Source organism: Anser brachyrhynchus, assembly GCF_964034855.1.
Source record: "Anser brachyrhynchus genome assembly, chromosome: Z".
NCBI classification, from domain to species: Eukaryota; Metazoa; Chordata; class Aves; order Anseriformes; family Anatidae; genus Anser; species Anser brachyrhynchus.
The window spans coordinates 35,148,215-35,165,286 of record NC_137697.1 but is presented as its reverse complement, the minus strand read 5'-3'; the positions used below and the strand labels follow the sequence as shown (position 1 = coordinate 35,165,286).

At 43.4% G+C, this 17,072-nt stretch overlaps 1 protein-coding gene across 5 annotated transcripts in view; it reads right to left on the bottom strand.

Moving 5' to 3' along the window:
* RASEF (RAS and EF-hand domain containing) overlaps window positions 1–11,214 on the bottom strand; it is a 43,383-nt gene extending 32,169 nt beyond the window's left edge. Inside the window, exons 1-2 of one of the 5 annotated variants that reach the window (XM_080574295.1) lie at window positions 10,360–11,212; window positions 9,953–10,329 (exon numbers count right to left, since the gene is read on the bottom strand). In XM_080574295.1, the coding sequence (XP_080430421.1) occupies window positions 9,953–10,320 (368 nt within the window). In that variant the 5' untranslated portion in view covers window positions 10,321–10,329; window positions 10,360–11,212. Of the gene's footprint in view, window positions 1–9,952 lie in introns of all 5 variants that reach the window. The other 4 variants (XM_080574297.1, XR_013943740.1, XM_080574296.1 and 1 more) reach the window with 4 other exon arrangements.
* Window positions 11,215–17,072: the final 5,858 nt, after the last annotated feature.

Sequence of the window (17,072 nt, the reverse complement as noted above, 5' to 3'; positions counted from 1 at the left end):
GAAGAGAGAGAAGAGAAGAGAAGAGAAAGAGAAGAGAAGAGAAGAGAAGAGAAGAGAAGAGAAGAGAAGAGAAGAGAGAGAGAGAAGAGAAGAAGAGAAGAGAAGAGAAGAGAGAGAAGAGAAGAAGAGAAGAGAGAAGAGAAGAGAAGAGAAGAGAAGAAAAGAAAAGAGAAGAGAAGAAGAGAAGAAAGAGAAGAAAGAGAAGAAGAAAGAAGAAAAGAGAAGAAAAGAGAAGAAAAGAGAAGAAAAGAGAAGAAAAGAGAAGAAAAGAGAAAGAGAAAAAAGAAGAAACGATAAAACGACGAAGCGCAGGTCTACAAAAGTGCAGGAAGCAGACCAGTCATGAGGAAATACATCATACCAGTGGCAGAAATGTAAAGAGAAATGATGTTTTGCAAATTTCTGGTCTGACACCATATCTAACACATCACAAATACCTGTCCTCCTTTTATTGTTACAGGAAAGCTTACCTCTGATTTAATGATCCTCCTTATTAGAGAGATGGTACTCTTCTATCTTCTATGAAGGCAGTGCTAATGAAGACATTCACTACAACTATGATATCAACATTCAATGTGGTTTTCCCGCCTGAGATACTTCCACAGTTTAAATTATCAACTTTCCAGCACTCTGCTTCTTCTGTATGATCTTCCCACTAAAAGTATAATTTATTTATTACAACTGTACCAGAATTGCTCCTGTAGCTCAGATTTCCATTTTAAACAATTAAATATTTCAGGAAACCAAAACATAAGTTTCCATATGAAATGCAGATACTTATTTCAATATACAGAAACATAACACCACCACAGAAAATACAGATTTACTGAAGCCAGAGGCATTTTTGTGTACCTATATGTTTCTCTCTTGCAAACGGTCTCCTTTATGAAGGCTTATGATTTAGGTGTATTCAGTATCTACAGAAGTTAAAATAATGTAAACTTGACTCTGACTATGTATGCATACAATTTCATTTAAATATCATTTAAACAGAGTAATATCAAGGTTCACAAATGGTTACAATAACATACAAATTTATCTGATCATCAGATGCTACAACATATGTATAAGCAGTATTTCATTAAAGAACTCCCCAAACATATGTTTACTCAGTATTCTACCTTTAAAAAACAGTTAAGGGACATTTTCCTTGGCAATCACACTCAGTTAAAATAACACCATCGAAAATACTAAAATCAGGAAAAAATAACAACAAAAAAATCATTTAAAATCTGCCTTCTTTCACTCTGTACTATTACATCATTCAGACGTATGTGAAATTTCTGTGCTGAAAGATTACAGCACAATAGAGAAATTTAGAATGCTTGTGATAACAGCACATATCACAAAATAAATTTGTGATTGAGGTTCACCAGGTCTCAGTTAAATTGCAAGTGTACAATAGATTGGTTGTATTTAAACACTGAATTCCAAGTATCAGCAACTGGCCAAACAGTAAGTTGAGTGTCCCGAGGTAATACCATTCACAGATTTCCTACCACACTTCCATTACTGCTGATTAGCCTTGAAGCTGGAGCATGACTGTACTTCAAAAATTACAAAATGCAGTCTCTCTGTAGTCCCTTTACTTGAAATTCCATTTAGTCTGATAGCAGGATATGGTAACATATGTTGCATCTCACAAATTCCTGGCACTTCAGCAGTCGTCCTTCAGAGGTATAAACACCTCACCAAAACAGCTAATACACCATTACAGAACAGTCTCAAATTTTAGATAGAAGCAGCTACTGTGTGTATTTGAAATTAGCTGCTGAAGAATGTCACTTCTTCACACAGTGTCAACGTACACATACCCCTTTAGAAGTGTGGCATGTAAAACAGAAATGGCACTAGCCACAGCAAGATGGACAGAGGTTATCAATCTTCTGAGGCAGATACATTCAACACAATCTAGGTCAGTGTATATAATTTTTAGGAATAAGAAATACAAATATAAGATCTGTATTCTGCAATTATCTTTTTTTTCCTTTAAATTGCAGTGTTGCCAAGGAGATGCCTACTAATAACCTTATTTCCTAGAAAGCAACCAAACAGCGGCAAAATTACCTTTTACTCGATGTTAACACAAAACGTTCATTACTTGAGCAAACGTTTCTCTGGGATTCTTCCAAATCACAGCCTACCGATTTATGGTAGGATATTTAAGGACCTACATCACTTATTTTCACAAGAATATAGGGTTATCTTGGTACTCTTTCTTGCCCCATCTTGTGCAGGGTTAGTCATTTGCTAACTTCAGGTCAAAGAAGCTGCATCCATAAAATTACACTGTACCTCCACCTGTCCTGAAAGCCCTGTGACTGAAAACAACCCATGCACAACGCCAGAAGTCTCCTACCACAAGGACTGTTATCGGCTGTAGCAAAATGGAAGGTATGGTGTCTTATGCTGTTGGACTGGAGAGTCAACTAATTAGTCTGGCCCTTCACTACAGTACTTTGTGCCAGGATCAGAAGACATTCGTAGGAGAATAATGTATTTCTGCAAGTTTGTTCTCTTTACAAGAGTGCCAGTCACTCCCTCCCGCAGCTTCTTTGCAAAGTTTATGCAAATACAGATGCCTGAAGACAGAAATCAATCTCTGCACACTGCTGTGCTTCTGCCATATGGCTGTCTGCTCTGTTTTAAGATGTAGTAGTTAGAAGCACAAAGTAGTTACTGTAAGAGTTAATTTTGCCTGTGATACCAAAAACTCTTTTATTTATTGTTCCTCCTCAGCCCAGTGACTGGCTACCATACAAATGGACTCAAAACATCTGTGACCTAGTTTTAGGAAGCAAAACAATAACCATCCAAACACAACTGCACAGAATCCTGTAAAGGACACGCAAGACTTTTTTAGATAGAAATTGGCCACTAAAATTCTCAGTGACACTCACCTGAGTGCTTCTACGCCAGCCTTACAGGATATCTCAATTAAAAACATGGATCAACAACTACTGTAGCAACACAAAAATGCAGGAGAAATGAATTAATGCAACAAAATTGATGGGACCCTACTTGATTACTTACGCTTTCAGCAAGCAGTAATACACTTTCATGAATTGGGAAGACTCTTACTGACTTAATCACTCCAAGCATCCATGATGCATTAGCAGAAAACATATTGTGATAATATTTTATATTTTCACATGATTTTAGAAGGATGAAGTTATATATACTGTATATCAGCATGCAATAAGTATTTGATGATTACGAGAAGAATTGTTCTTAATCATCTCTTTCCATATTTTAAATCACTCCTCTACACGATTTGCTAAGCATTAGTGACTTCACCGCAGCAGGACAAACTAGTTGCAATAGATATTGCTAAATTTATTTGTTTATCTCCAGTTCTCTCCTGGACATGCTATTTCTTTTTGCAAATTCAAAATTATTTATTGAGGGAGATTTAAAAAGAGAGATTAAAACTCAAAATTATTTATTGAGGGAGATTTCACAAATAGACTTCACTGAGCTGTCTCCTGAATACTGAATAGTCTTTGCTCTGGACAAAAAAAAAAAAAAAAAGGAAACTAAAATGCCTTTGCTTCAATTTCAACAAAATTCATACGAAATGCTCAGGTTTGTCCTTTAAAATTAGTGTTTCTTGAAATCCAGAAATCCCCTTTTAAATAGATTAAAAGCTGTACCCCCTTTAAGTTCCATACAAACACAGCTGTAAAGCTTCACAATTGCATAGAAAGAGCATTTTCAAATATAACATGAAAGAAACTGTCACTTTGGACCCTCTGGTTCTACGCTTGTACCATCTACCATGAAGTATAAGCACAAAGCACTTATAGCTCAAAAAAGTACAGTATCCTGACCAGATACTGCTCTGACTTTACCTTACCTCATCTCAAAGGTTTTACTAGTTTAAGTTCTCTGTAAAATTATTAACTGTAATTATATTAATTGTAATTGTATTAACTAACTAATATTTTAATAACTTCACATAATACTGTATTACATAGAGTTACTGCATTACAGAAAGAAAATAAATCTGCCCTGATGATAATGCCATCTGTAATATGATAGATTTAAAATACCAAAGTAGAATGGAGAAAGACCAGAGGGAAAAAAAAAAAAAAGGAAAAAAAAAAAAGAGAGAGAGATCAGACACTGAGATGATATTACATGGCATAATTTTATTTAAACCAATTCATATCAATTCACAGTATTGTTTTGAATGGCTGAATGACAGTTTGCCTACCAGTCCACCCTCTGAATGCAGCTCAAATGAAGTTGGTGGAATGTATCAAAGAAGAGTAACTCTATGGTTGCTGGGTTTCTTACGCATATTCCCTACCTAGTTGCAGAGAAAGTTTATGTTACATGTTCTGCTTAGCCTGACCGGATGGGCTGTATATGCAGTGCAGTTCTCCACCAAGTAAAAGACAAAGTGCAATAAGCTTTCGGAAAACAGGCAAAAATCAAAGATTTGACAGTGATGTTATAATACCACTTCCCCTGGCATGGTAATGATTCAGCGTTTCTTCCACCACTATTTTGTGTATATTTACCAGGGTCTGATTTAGAAAGGCAGAGACTTACAAAGGTACCAGCAGAATTTCAGGGCCCACCTGTGCAGAGCACTCAGAAGACCACAATGCAGCAGGACAAGATAGAAGCCCACTTGGACTGGAAGTGTCCGTGGGCTGAAGAATCTCACTGGGCTAGGACTGCAATGAGAGGTAAGAAAACTAGACCAAATTGTTCTCCAGCAAGAGCTTTTACATTAACTCGAAAGAGGTATTTCTGTCTACATATATATATATATGTATGTTTTTTTCAGCAACATCCATTGCTGCTTTTCTGATCTCTGCCTTCACTTCCGTCCTCTTTCTTATCTGTGTTATTACCTGCAGACTTAAGGTCCCCAACTTTCAAACTTTCTCTTTGATTTGTTGACCCAGACATCCTTCAGGCACAGGTAAAGTATAGCTTCTGATTTTGTATGTGCAGGTAGAAGCAAAGACAATCACCACTACACTTAAACATGTCTACATACTGATAACAATAATAATAATATGCCCCTGTTTCTAGGCTTTAGAATGTTCTCTCTTTGAATGGTCTCTTCCCAGTGTACATGAGCTTGTAAAAATCACTCCTACTCCTGTAGCACCTCTGTTCTGGTGTGGGTATGAAAGGATGAAATGCAAGGTTTTCTGAGCCAGGAGCATCTGAGCTGGGTGGTCAAAGCAAGAGAAAGATCAGGCATTAGACATCTGTCCTTACACTGGAGATCAATAGCCTATGTGTACTACCAAGGATAGGGAAATAGCCTGTTCAGAAAACCTTGTGTCCCAGGTGAGTGTCTAATGCCTTCTCCTAGAGTAAGAGCCCTGAGGAAAGACACAATTACATGAAACGTTCATACAAATTAAACTTTGAAGTATTTCTCAACCTGAAGCACAGCATTTATTTTAGTATCAGCTTTTCTTTATAAGTCCTTTCACTAATTGAACTGCATTAAAAGAAGAATAAATCCTCAACCCCCCGGTGAGAGAGTCTGGGCAAGGGAGTGGCAGTGGATTTGCAGGGAAGGGACTTCTAGTGTTTCCAAGGAATAAATACTGTTCCAAGGAATAAATACTGTTCCCTGCCCAAGGACAGACGTGTAGCTTGGAGCAAGTAGTGGGGCAGGTGTGGAAAAGCCTGTAGGAAAGGAGGGAAAGATAAAGTCCGTGGAGAGGCAGAATGTTCCAAAGGATGGGTCTATGGAAAATGAGACACAAAAATTTCAGGAAAACAAATGCTAAGAGACTAAGTTATTTGGTACAGATGCTGTTCTGATTAAAGGGAAAAAAATAACTGGCAGGAAAACCTAAGGCAGCTCTGAAAGACTTGTAGCTCACAGAAAGTCCTCCACACTTCCACACACTTCCAGCAGACCCATTTGCCAACCCCTCATTGTGAGATGTATTAGAAGACAAGACAAAATCCGACAGCACAGATCCCGTCTCCAGCACTGTGATAAAGGTTGCCCTAGCAGCTGCTTCTCCACAGGCTTTGCATTCACTCCCTCTCTGAGAAACACACGTCAACTTCCAAGGAAATTCCACTGCTAGTATCATGGCTCTTCATCTCCTGGAAGTAAACATAATCTCCTGACAAGAGCTGAAGCTGAGTTTTCTATTCACCTTGGCACAAAATCCATTCTGGCTCATGACAGCAAGTGCATAATGAGTTCTGGACTGTTTTTTCTGCAGAAGAGCCCACCTCCTCTCATGTTGCACAGCAGCATATGCCATGAGCATCATCCAACTTCACAGGTTAAGCTGCTACTGTTAAAAACAACACTCTTTTCTCATTTTATGATGTCTACCAGACCAACATTTTCTATACAGGTCCAGATTACATATTTAGGAGTGAACTGTGATCACAATTAAATTAGGAAACTTTGTAGTTTTACAATGCATAAAATCTCACAGTATGGCAATGCAGAAAAGAGGCAAAAGAAACAGACCCTCAGATGAACAGCCAAGGCAGTGGAGAGGCTTCTGTCAGAAGCAGAAGAATTTAACTCAAAACAGGGATACAAACTTTCTTCTCTAGATTCACCTACATTCATGCTGAAATTAATTTAGTTCATTTTCTAAATAGATTATCCCAAATATCACAGAAATACTGCCTGCTATTGTTGAAAGGGATACAGTTTATCCCAGCAATAAACAAGAAGGCACACGATACACGCAGTTCAAATCTTTGCTCCTTCTGATTTAAGATCTTTGAAATTTAAATTTCAGAATACGTTTTCTGGGAAGTTTTTGCCCATGATTTACAGACAGAAATAACTGCCATAGGGATCATAAGAATAGGTTTTGTCCTGACGCACCAGTGGACGTTGGATCATTCTTTGTTCCAAGTTAGAAAAGCAGAAGAGTAGCTATCACGAGACCTCCTCGCGTACTTAAAGGAGTGCATGCCTGCTAAGGGAGTGGAGGGAAACTTCTCATCTTACCACTGAAATCCAAACAGACCTGAGGATGACCACGTATTAAACCAGAATGCAACACCAGTAACACAACCACAGGCTAAACCCTTCTAGCGCAAGAAATACACTGGAGTACTCGCTGCCTGGAGCACCAAATAGCTAAATTCCTTCTTTTTTTTTTTCTTTTTTTTTATTTTTTTTTTTGTCTACTTCTAGATAACTGCAAATACTTCTTAGAGGAATAAACCAATGGATGTGTCTGAGTTCTAATAAAGTAGATCTACTATAGCTCACACAGCTATACCCCCGTTGGCAATTTTCTACATGTAAATCAAAAGTACAGCAACCTTTTTGTGTTTAATTACTCACTATAGCAGATTGAATATAACAACAAAGAAGGAGTAGTTGCATTTTAAATTAAATGAATGCCAAAAAAATACCCAACCCTCTACGCAATTCCACTAAAATCTGACTTCACACATTATACTAGGTCACTAGCCTGGAAAGACTCCACTTTTTTGTACTAGAGGCACAATTGCTCACTGAGTACATGTGAAGACTAAGACAAACAATAATTTGACTCACAGTGACCACCTTACAAAGAAACCTAACTGAATTCAGCCCTGAAAATCTGTTCAGATTGGGAAAAGAAGGAGCAGGGCTGAAAAGAAACTTTTCGGTGTTACCACCGTTGTTTAACTACACAAGATACAACTCCAGAATGGACTTGAATGTTTCACAATATAAGGTAACAGAACTATGCAACCCAGACATCAAAATACAGAGACAAGGTCCATCCCACAACAAAAATATATTTTCAAAAATTAACTACATTCAAAATATGCTCATTTTAGTACAGTACTAGGCAGTACCTAACAGTAAACAATGTTGCATCTAATGCCTGCTACTCCATTAAGGGCTGAGTTAGGATATTGATCGGTGTTACTGGGTTTTCCTTGCTATTACGGTGACTTATTTATGGCTTTTAAAAGCCCATTTATAGAAAAAGAGGCTGAACCACATGTGCTGATATCAGTGAAAAATTTCCTTTTGATTTCCATGGGTATTTGATCAAACTCAAGAATGACACAGACCACAGCTGCTGGGTAATTTTCTCCTCAATTCAGTCATATTTTTATCTCATCAGTTTAATCTCCTGCACCTTGCTTTTTGCTGTACAAACCACAACAGCATCAAAGCATGTGACACTGTTTTGCTAGAGCAGGACCAGAATGAACAATATCTTGAGGGACTGAACCTCCAAGTTCCCCCAAGACTGAGATCAAAAATATGGACAACTAACTCCACTCATCTCTATTTGAGGAGTTTCTTTCTTGTAATTACTCTTCTCATGATTTTCAACGCAAATGTTACAGCTAACATATGAAGGGTAATAAACCACAATGTGAGAACGCAGACTCTTTTAAAGTATTGAAGAGGCAGGTCTGTGCCAACCTAGGCCTGTTCTTAGAAAACATTAAAAAAAAAAAAAAAAACAATAATTTAATAATTTAAATAAAAAGATAAACATGTTTTTGAAGTACCAGCTTCTACATTACATGGTTTTGTTATATTCTGCTCTTTAAAATCTCTCCCATGCCCAGACTTTAACACTTTATATGTATTCGTTGCTCACTCACATAATTGGTCGAAATGTTTTCAGTGGGACATAAATATATATATATATCAGATATATTTCAACACAAAAAGATATGGGTCATAAATGGAGAGAAAAGAAAAAAAGTTGAGCTGTAACAAAGACCTGCTTCTAGTGCTTCAGCACAGGAACGAGAAAAAACAGGAAAAACAAAGGGCACACTGTTCTTCGGCTGACGTTGGCACACACCTAACAAATACAGCCAGCTGTGAAGGATGTTCAAAGGTATTTATAAAGCTAAACATGAATGGGAAATGTTACAACAAATAACTGCCCACCTGGCACACATGTATTTAATTATCAGCATTCAGTTCTGTTTGCAACTTGATGCATAATAATCCTAAAACAATATAATTAAATGACATGTCTGGACACTCAAACCCAAGAGAGTTAGTTCTGTCCCGTCCTACTGCCCTCTTAGACAAGCAACCAGACTACATTCAAACCCTGCTGCTGCAAACACAGTAATCAAGAGATGGAGATAGGCTTATTACCAAAAGGTGATGGATGCTTTCACAAGCCATCACTGTTCATGAGTCACACCTTTCCATCTCCTATTGATTTTCTCTCTGGCTTCAGGTTAAGTTCTGAATTGCTTCTGCAGACTTTCAAACAAGAGGCTTATTTTTCAGTTCAGTAAAAAGCAACCTACTCTGGTTCTGGGCATGAACAGTAAGTTCTTTAACCTACAGGACATCTCTTTTAAGACATTTGTCATTGCAAGAGCCAAATGGATTTTTAAAAGTAGCTAGAACCAAACTATTGGGTTCAGGAGTAATTTAAGGTGTGTTACATGAAGTCTGGAATGATAAATTTGCCAATGATTTGTGTTCCTGTAAAGCAACAAACTGTACAATCGACTTGATTGGTGGAAAAGTTACACAGGTTCTGACATGCTTTTAATTAGAGCCTGTGGATCTCACAGACAGCTCTGCTGGAGTTTGACACAAGCCCCTTCGCATATGGTCATGTATCTGTTTCAATTGCCCCTGAACAAGCTGCCCTTTAACTCAGATTGCTTGTTTTCCAGTTCAAGTTGCAATTTTTGAATTAAGCAGAATTACCCTGTACTTTCTATGGCCAAGATCTTTGTAAGAACACAGAGCACCTGCAGTTTCAGGCAGGCTACTGCTGACCCCCAAAATACGTATCAGTGAAATGCAACCAGCTTCGTACTGATAGACCCACCATACCCAGCTTTAATGCCCGAAATCTACCCCCCGGTCTTCTTCTTTCCCGCTGACACTGGGGCGAAGCAGTGCCCGTCGGATTGCTGTGTGGCATCAGGGGAGGCGCAGGGCAGCGCTGCGCCCGACGGGACGGGACGGGACGGGACGGGACGGGACGGGGCTTACCTGGGGATGAACCTCGCCTCGTCCCCCAGCCGGACCTCGAAGTCCCTCCAGGGCTGCTCCAGCCCCGCGGCGGCCCACGCCGCCGCCGTCTCCCCCTCGTCGTCTCCCCCGTCCCGCGGCTCCCCGCGGCCGGCTCCGGGCCGCCGCCGGGTGGCGCCGCGGAAGCCGCGGGCGAACTCCGGGAAGGTGATGGCCCCGTCGCGGTCGCTGTCGAGGCGCTGGAAGATGGCCTCGGCCTCCTCCGGCCGCACCCGCAGCTCGGCGCAGAGCGCCGCGAAGTCCTCCCGCTCGATGCGGCCCGAGCCGTTGGCGTCGCAAGACAGGAAGAGGGCGCGCAGCCGGGACAGGTCCTCCCCGTCGGGGTCCATCGCCCCCGTCTCTGCCCACGGCACGGCACGGCACGGCACGGCACGGCACGGCACGGCACGGCACGGCCCGGGCTGGCGGCAGCACTGCGCCCTGCGCTCGGCGGGGCGGGACGGGACGGGACGGGCCCTGCTCCGCCCCGGTGCCCCCGGAGGGAGGCGGGCACGGGGGCGGCTCTGGCCGGCAACAAGCGCCGAGGTGGCCGGAGAGGAGAGGGAGGGTGAAGGGTGCGGCACGGCACGGCACGGCACGGCACGGCACCTGCTCGCCCCGGAGCCCCCGGGAAGGTGCCCGGTGCCAGCAGCACAAAACTGCTCTTTGTGTTAGCGGCAGGCAAGGAAACCGCGGCTACCCCAGGTTTCACCACGTAGGTTCCCGCTGCCCGTGAGCAGTTTCGGGTTAAATGTTGTGGAGAGAGCGCCTGCGACTGTCCCACCAGCAGTGATTTAGGCAGGGACGTTGTGAAAACAGTGAAAGCGCAAAATCAATAAACCGAAGGAGCCAGATTTCAGTGCTTTGTATAGCAGAACTAGCTTCCGTCTTTCTCGACAGAAGTCAAGGCTCCTCACTTTTTCTAAGTCCTTGGTAAAAGCTCGCTTTTCATCGGAAGCAGTTACATTCTTAACTGAGATGTTTTATATTCCCCTCCACTTATTCTTCCTTATCTGAAAATGTAAATTGCACATACCGAAGTTGTGATAACCAGAATGCAAATCCACCTCCTCACAAAACCGTGTTTCCTTATTCCCTGAAATAGAGCCCGAGGGTAAGAACATGGTCCAGCAAAGCACACGCAGGCCAGCTGACCTCTCATTACAATAAATCACACATTGCAAATGGATTATGAAATGCTCCTTTGCCCAAGAAGTGTGGAATGCCCTCAAAGGAAACTAATGGTTTTACAGCTTTTGATTACTATTTTGCCAGGGTTAGACAGACTCAGTTTAAAATCCTACAAATACCTATCTGAATTTTTTCAATGGATTTTTTTGTGAAATGTTCCCTTGCACTCTAGATAAATTCAGCCACTAAGTAACTGGGAATATAAATTGTAGCCTAAACATAAATATTGAAGGGCTTCAATATATGATTGTATATGTTTTTGACACTTTTTAACACTTTTTGTCACTTTTTGGTACATTTCTGTTAGAACGATAAAACTACTATGTGTAGCAAAGGGGTATCATCCTAAGATTCTCATATTCTATCAAAACCTAGTGTTTTAGTAAAGCAGAGTTAATTTGACAGAAGAGTTCTTTGTGTTCCATGTTTTCTCACCTGTCAGCCCAATTTTTGTACCCAAAGAATTGACCGAGTCAATCATGAAGCCCCAACAGGGCTGATGATAGCTGTTACTCAGCCATCGGAAATGACAAACTTATCTTGTTTACACCTACAGTTCTCTGTTCATAACAGTCAGGACACTTGGCTTTCAGTGTTGGCAGGCTTCTGAGCTCAACCGCAGCAGGTGTTGAATGTGTCTCACTAGACAAGGAGTTCCTCATCAGATCAATGTGCTCACCTTCCTCTTTACTTTTGTGGCTGCACGTTCACTGAGCTGATGTTTGTTTGTCCTCACTCCGTCGCGCATAGCTCTTGTCACAGTGTCTATCCTGGGCTGCTAAGTAGAGGACATAGACTTTGGACATATCACCCCCATCTTTTTTCCTCTGAGATTTAACACCATCTTCTCCCAAATCTTTCCATATAATCCTGTATTTACATGACTTTGGATTTTACCTTCCTGCTGCCTGCTTCCTTCGTGCAGCAGGCAGGCTATGACTTGGTTGCCATCACAGAAATGTGGTGGGAACACTCTCATGACGGGAGTGCTGCAATGGCTGGCTATAGGCTCTTCACAAGGGACAGGCATCACAGAAGGGGTGGTGGTGTGGCTCTCTGTATTAGAGAGTGTTTTGATGTTGTGGAACTTGAGGCTGGGACTGATAAGGTTGAGTCTCTGTGGGTTAGGATCAGCGGGAAGGCCAACAAGGCAAGCACCCTGGTGGAGGTCTGTTATAAACCGCCGAACCAGGATGAGGAGACAGATGAGGAGTTCTACAGGCAGCTGGCAGAAGTTGCAAAATCGTCAGCGCTTGTGCTCGTGGGGGACTTCAACTTCCCAGACATATCCTGGAAGCACAACACAGCCCAGAGAAAGCAGTCTAGGAGGTTTCTGGAGAGCATGGAAGATAGCTTCCTGATGCAGCTGGTTAGTAAGCCTACCAGGGGAGGTGCCCCGCTTGACTTTCTGTTCACAGACAGAGAAGGACTGGTGGGAGATGTGGTGGTCGGGAGCTGTCTTGGGCAGAGTGACCACGAAATGGTAGAATTCTCTATTCTTGGCGAAGCCAGGAAGGAGACCAGTAAAACCGCTGTCTTGGACTTCCGGAGGGCTGACTTTGAGCTGTTCAGGACACTGGTTGGCAGAGTCCCTTGGGAGGCAGTTCTGAAGGGCAAAGGAGTCCAGGAAGGCTGGGCACTCCTCAAGAAGGAAATCTTAATGGCTCAGGAGTGGTCTGTTCCCACGTGCCCAAAGACGAGCCGGTGCGGAAGAAGACCGGCCTGACTGAACAGAGAGTTGTGGTTCGAGCTTAGCAGAAAAAAGAGGGTTTATAATCTTTGGAAAAGAGGGCAGGCCACTCAGGAGGACTATAAGGCTGTTGTGAGGCTGTGCAGGGACAAAATTAGAAGGGCCAAAGCTCATCTGGAGCTAAATCTGGCTACTGCTGTTAAAGATAACAAAAAATGGTTTTACAAATACATCAACACCAAAAGGAGGACTAAGAAGAATCTCCATCCTTTGCTGGATGCAGGGGGAAACTTGGTTACAAGGGATGAGGAAAAAGCTGAGGTGCTTAATGCCTTCTTTGCCTCAGTCTTTAGCGGTAAAACCAGTTGTTCTCTGGATACCCAGTACTCTGAGCTGGTGGAAGGGGATGGGGAGCAGAATGTGGCCCTCACTACCCATGAGGAAATGGTTGGCGGCCTGCTACAGCACTTGGATGTACACAAGTCGATGGGGCCGGATGGGATCCACCCGAGGGTACTGAGAGAAGTGGTGGAGGAGCTGGCCAAGCTGCTTTCCATCATTTATCGGCAGTCCTGGCTATCAGGGGAGGTCCCAGTCAACTAACGGCTAGCAAATGTGACGCCCATCTACAAGAAGGGTCAGAGGGTAGACCCAGGGAACTATAGGCCTGTTAGTTTGATGTCAGTGCCAGGGAAGCTCATGGAGCAGATTATCTTGAGTGTCATCACGTGGCACTTACAGGGCAACCAGGCAATCAGGCCCAGTCAGCATGGGTTTATGAAGGGCAGGTCACAGAATCACAGAATCACAGAATCGTCTAGGTTGGAAGAGACCTCCAAGATCACCCAGTCCAACCTCTGTCCTAACACTAACAAGACCTCCACTAAACCATATCACTAAGGGCTACATCTAAACGTCTTTTAAAGACCTCCAGGGATGGCAACTCAACCACCTCCCTGGGCAGTCCATTCCAATGCCTAACAACCCTTTCAGTAAAGAAGTTCTTCCTAACATCCAACCTAAACCTCCCCTGGCGCAACTTTAGCCCATTCCCCTCGTCCTGTCACCAGGCACGTGGGAGAATAGACCAACCCCCACATCTCTACAGCCTCCTTTAAGGTACGTATAGAGAGCGATGAGGTGTCCCCTGAGCCTCCTCTTCTCCAGGCTAAACGACCCCAGCTCCCTCAGCCGCTCCTCGTAAGACTTGTAAAGGTCCTGCTTGATGAACCCGATTTCCTTCTATGACAGAGTGACGTGCTTAGTGGATGAGGGAAAGACTGTGGATGTGGTATACCTTGACTTCAGTAAGGCTTTTGACACCGTTTCCCACAACATTCTCCTCAAGAAACTGGCTGCTCGTGGCTTGGACTGGCGTACGCTTCGTTGGGTTAAAAACTGGCTGGATAGCCAGGCCCAAAGAGTTGTGATGAATGGAGTCAAATCCAGTTGGAGGCTGGTCACTAGTGGTGTCCCCCAGGGCTCGGTACTGGGGCCAGTCCTCTTTAGTATCTTTATCGATGATCTGGATGAGGGGATCGAGTGCACCCTCAGTAAGTTTGCAGACGACATCCAGTTAGGTGCGTGTGTCAATCTGCTCAAGGGAAGGAAGGCTCTGCAGGAGGATCTGGATAGGCTGGACCGATGGGCTGAGGTCAACTGTATGAAGTTCAACAAGGCCAAGTGCCGGGTCCTGCACCTGGGGCGTAACAACCCCAAGCAGAGCTACAGGCTGGGAGAAGAGTAGTTGGAAAGCTGCCTGGCAGAGAAGGACCTGGGAGTACTGGTTGATAGTGGGCTGAATATGAGCCAGCAGTGTGCTCAGGTGGCCAAGAAGGCCAAGAGCATCCTGGCTTGTATAAGAAGCAGTGTGGCCAGCAGGTCAAGGCAAGTGATTATCCCCCTGTACTCGGCTCTGGTGAGGCCACACCTCGAGTACTGTGTTAAGTTTTGTGCCCCTCCCTACAAGAAGGACATGGAGGTGCTTGAGAGAGTCCAGAGAAGGGCGACGAGGCTGGTGAGGGGTCTGGAGAACAAGTCTTACGAGGAGCGGCTGAGGGAGCTGGGGTTGTTTAGCCTGGAGAAGATGAGGCTCAGGGGAGACCTCATCGCTCTCTACAGGTACCTTAGAGGAGGCTGTAGCGAGGTGGGGGTTGGTCTATTCTCCCACGTGCCTGGTGACAGGATGAGGGGGAATGGGTTAAAGTTGTGCCAGGGGAGGTTTGGGTTGGATATTAGGAAGAACTTCCTTACTGAAAGGGTTGTTAGGCATTGGAATAGGCTGCCCAGGGAGGTGGTTGAGTCACCATCCCTGGAGGTCTTTAAAAGACATTTAGATGTAGCCCTTAGTGATATGGTTTAGTGGAGGACTTGTTAGTGTTAGGTCAGAGGTTGGACTAGATGATCTTGGAGGTCTCTTCCAACCTAGACGATTCTGTGATTCTGTGATTCTGTGAAAGGTCTGTATCTTTGTTTTCTTAAGCCTTATGTTTCTGCCTATATGATACAAGGAAATAATAAATGACATATAAAATAAATGGAAATCTTCATATTAACATTCTATTTTAAATCAAGATATATAAATGTATCGCAATATTTCCCAATGCAGCATCTGTGTGGGCCAGATTTCTGCCTTCATATGCAGAAAATCCCTTGTGGATTCAGTGAGTGTCTGTATTGGGTTTAAGTGGCAAGGGTTTGGTAGCAGGGGGTTGTAGGGGTGACCGCTGTGAGCAGAGCCCAGCAGCTGCCCCATGTCCGAACAGAGCCAGCTCCAGCCAGCTCCCAAAGCCAGCTCTGTCCCCCTGCTGCTGGACAGAGATGAGCAACATTGGTTGTGCCTTTGTGAGAGCATATTTAAGAAAGCATTATACACTAAGAAACAGCAGCTGGGAAAGAGGATTGAGGAACAGCCCTGCAGACACCAAAGTAAATGCAGAAGGAGGGCAGGAGGTGCTCCAGACACTGGAGCAGAAGTTCCCCTGCGGCCTGTGGAGAAGCCTCTGGTGGAGAAGTTTTGAGGCCAGACCTCCCTTAGGAGGGGGCAGGAGGCCCGGTGGGAGCTGCTGTCCGTGGAGAGGAGCCCACGCAGGAGCAAGAGGTCTGGGAGGAGCTGCTGCCCATGGGGGACCCATGCTAGAGCAATTTGCTCCTGGGGGATGGACCCTGTGGTACTGAGCCATGTGGGAGCAGTTCTTGAAGAGCTGCTGCCTTTGGGCAGCCCCTGCAGGCTCAGTTCAGGAAGTACGGCATCCCGTGGGAGGGACCCCACGGGGAGCAGGGGCAGAGAGTGAAGGAGTGGCGGAGACAAAGCGCTATGGATTGACCACAGCCTCCATTCCCCCTTCCCCTGTGCCACTCAGGGGGAGAAGGTAGAAAAGGGAAGGTGTTTTTAGTTTGCTTTTAGTTTCTCACTGTTCTAGTCTGCTAGTGATAGGCAATAAATCATATTAATTTCCCTATTCTGAGTCTGTTTTGCCCATGACAGTTAATGGTGAGTGATCTCCCTGTCCTTATCTCAACCCTTGAGCTTTTTCATCATCTTTTCTCCCCATCCTGCAGAGGAGGGGGAATGAGAGAGCAGCTGTGATGATGCTGAGCTGCCCATCAGTGGTAAACCGTAACATCATAAAAGAGAATTTGGTCTTCAACGTCTTTCTTCTTTTCCACTATTGCAGAAGTTTTGTCACATAAATCTCAGGTACTGAGGTGAAGTACAGTGTGTCATTTAGCTCTGCAATGGGATAGGTATATCCTGCAAAACAGATGGTACCCGCATTATTGCACAATGCCAGGCAAATAGTGCTTGCTTGGCAGACCATGGTTCAGTCAAATGGTCCTAATGCACCAGAACAGAGATAACAAACAAAAGATGCTTTGTTTGATGAGACTTAAGAGTGAGTAATGAAGGCAGGATTCCCAGCACGAGAGTGCTTTCTTCTGAAATTATATGCTTGTTCTTAGAAGGATATGTCCTTTTAAACCTAATTCTAAATTAAATAAATATGCAAAAGCAAAACTTTTTTTTCTGTCTTTTTCTTAAAAAGCTTTTCTTTAAAAAAAAAAAATACCCCAAGCTTAATTTCAATCTGTTTTACTTCATCTTGTCATGAAACACTCCACCTAGCTTGAGCATCTTTTTGGCTGAAGAGACAAGAAATCTTGAAACCATACACAGGAATTTCGGGGAGGCTTGAGATAAAACATAAAACAATAGACACA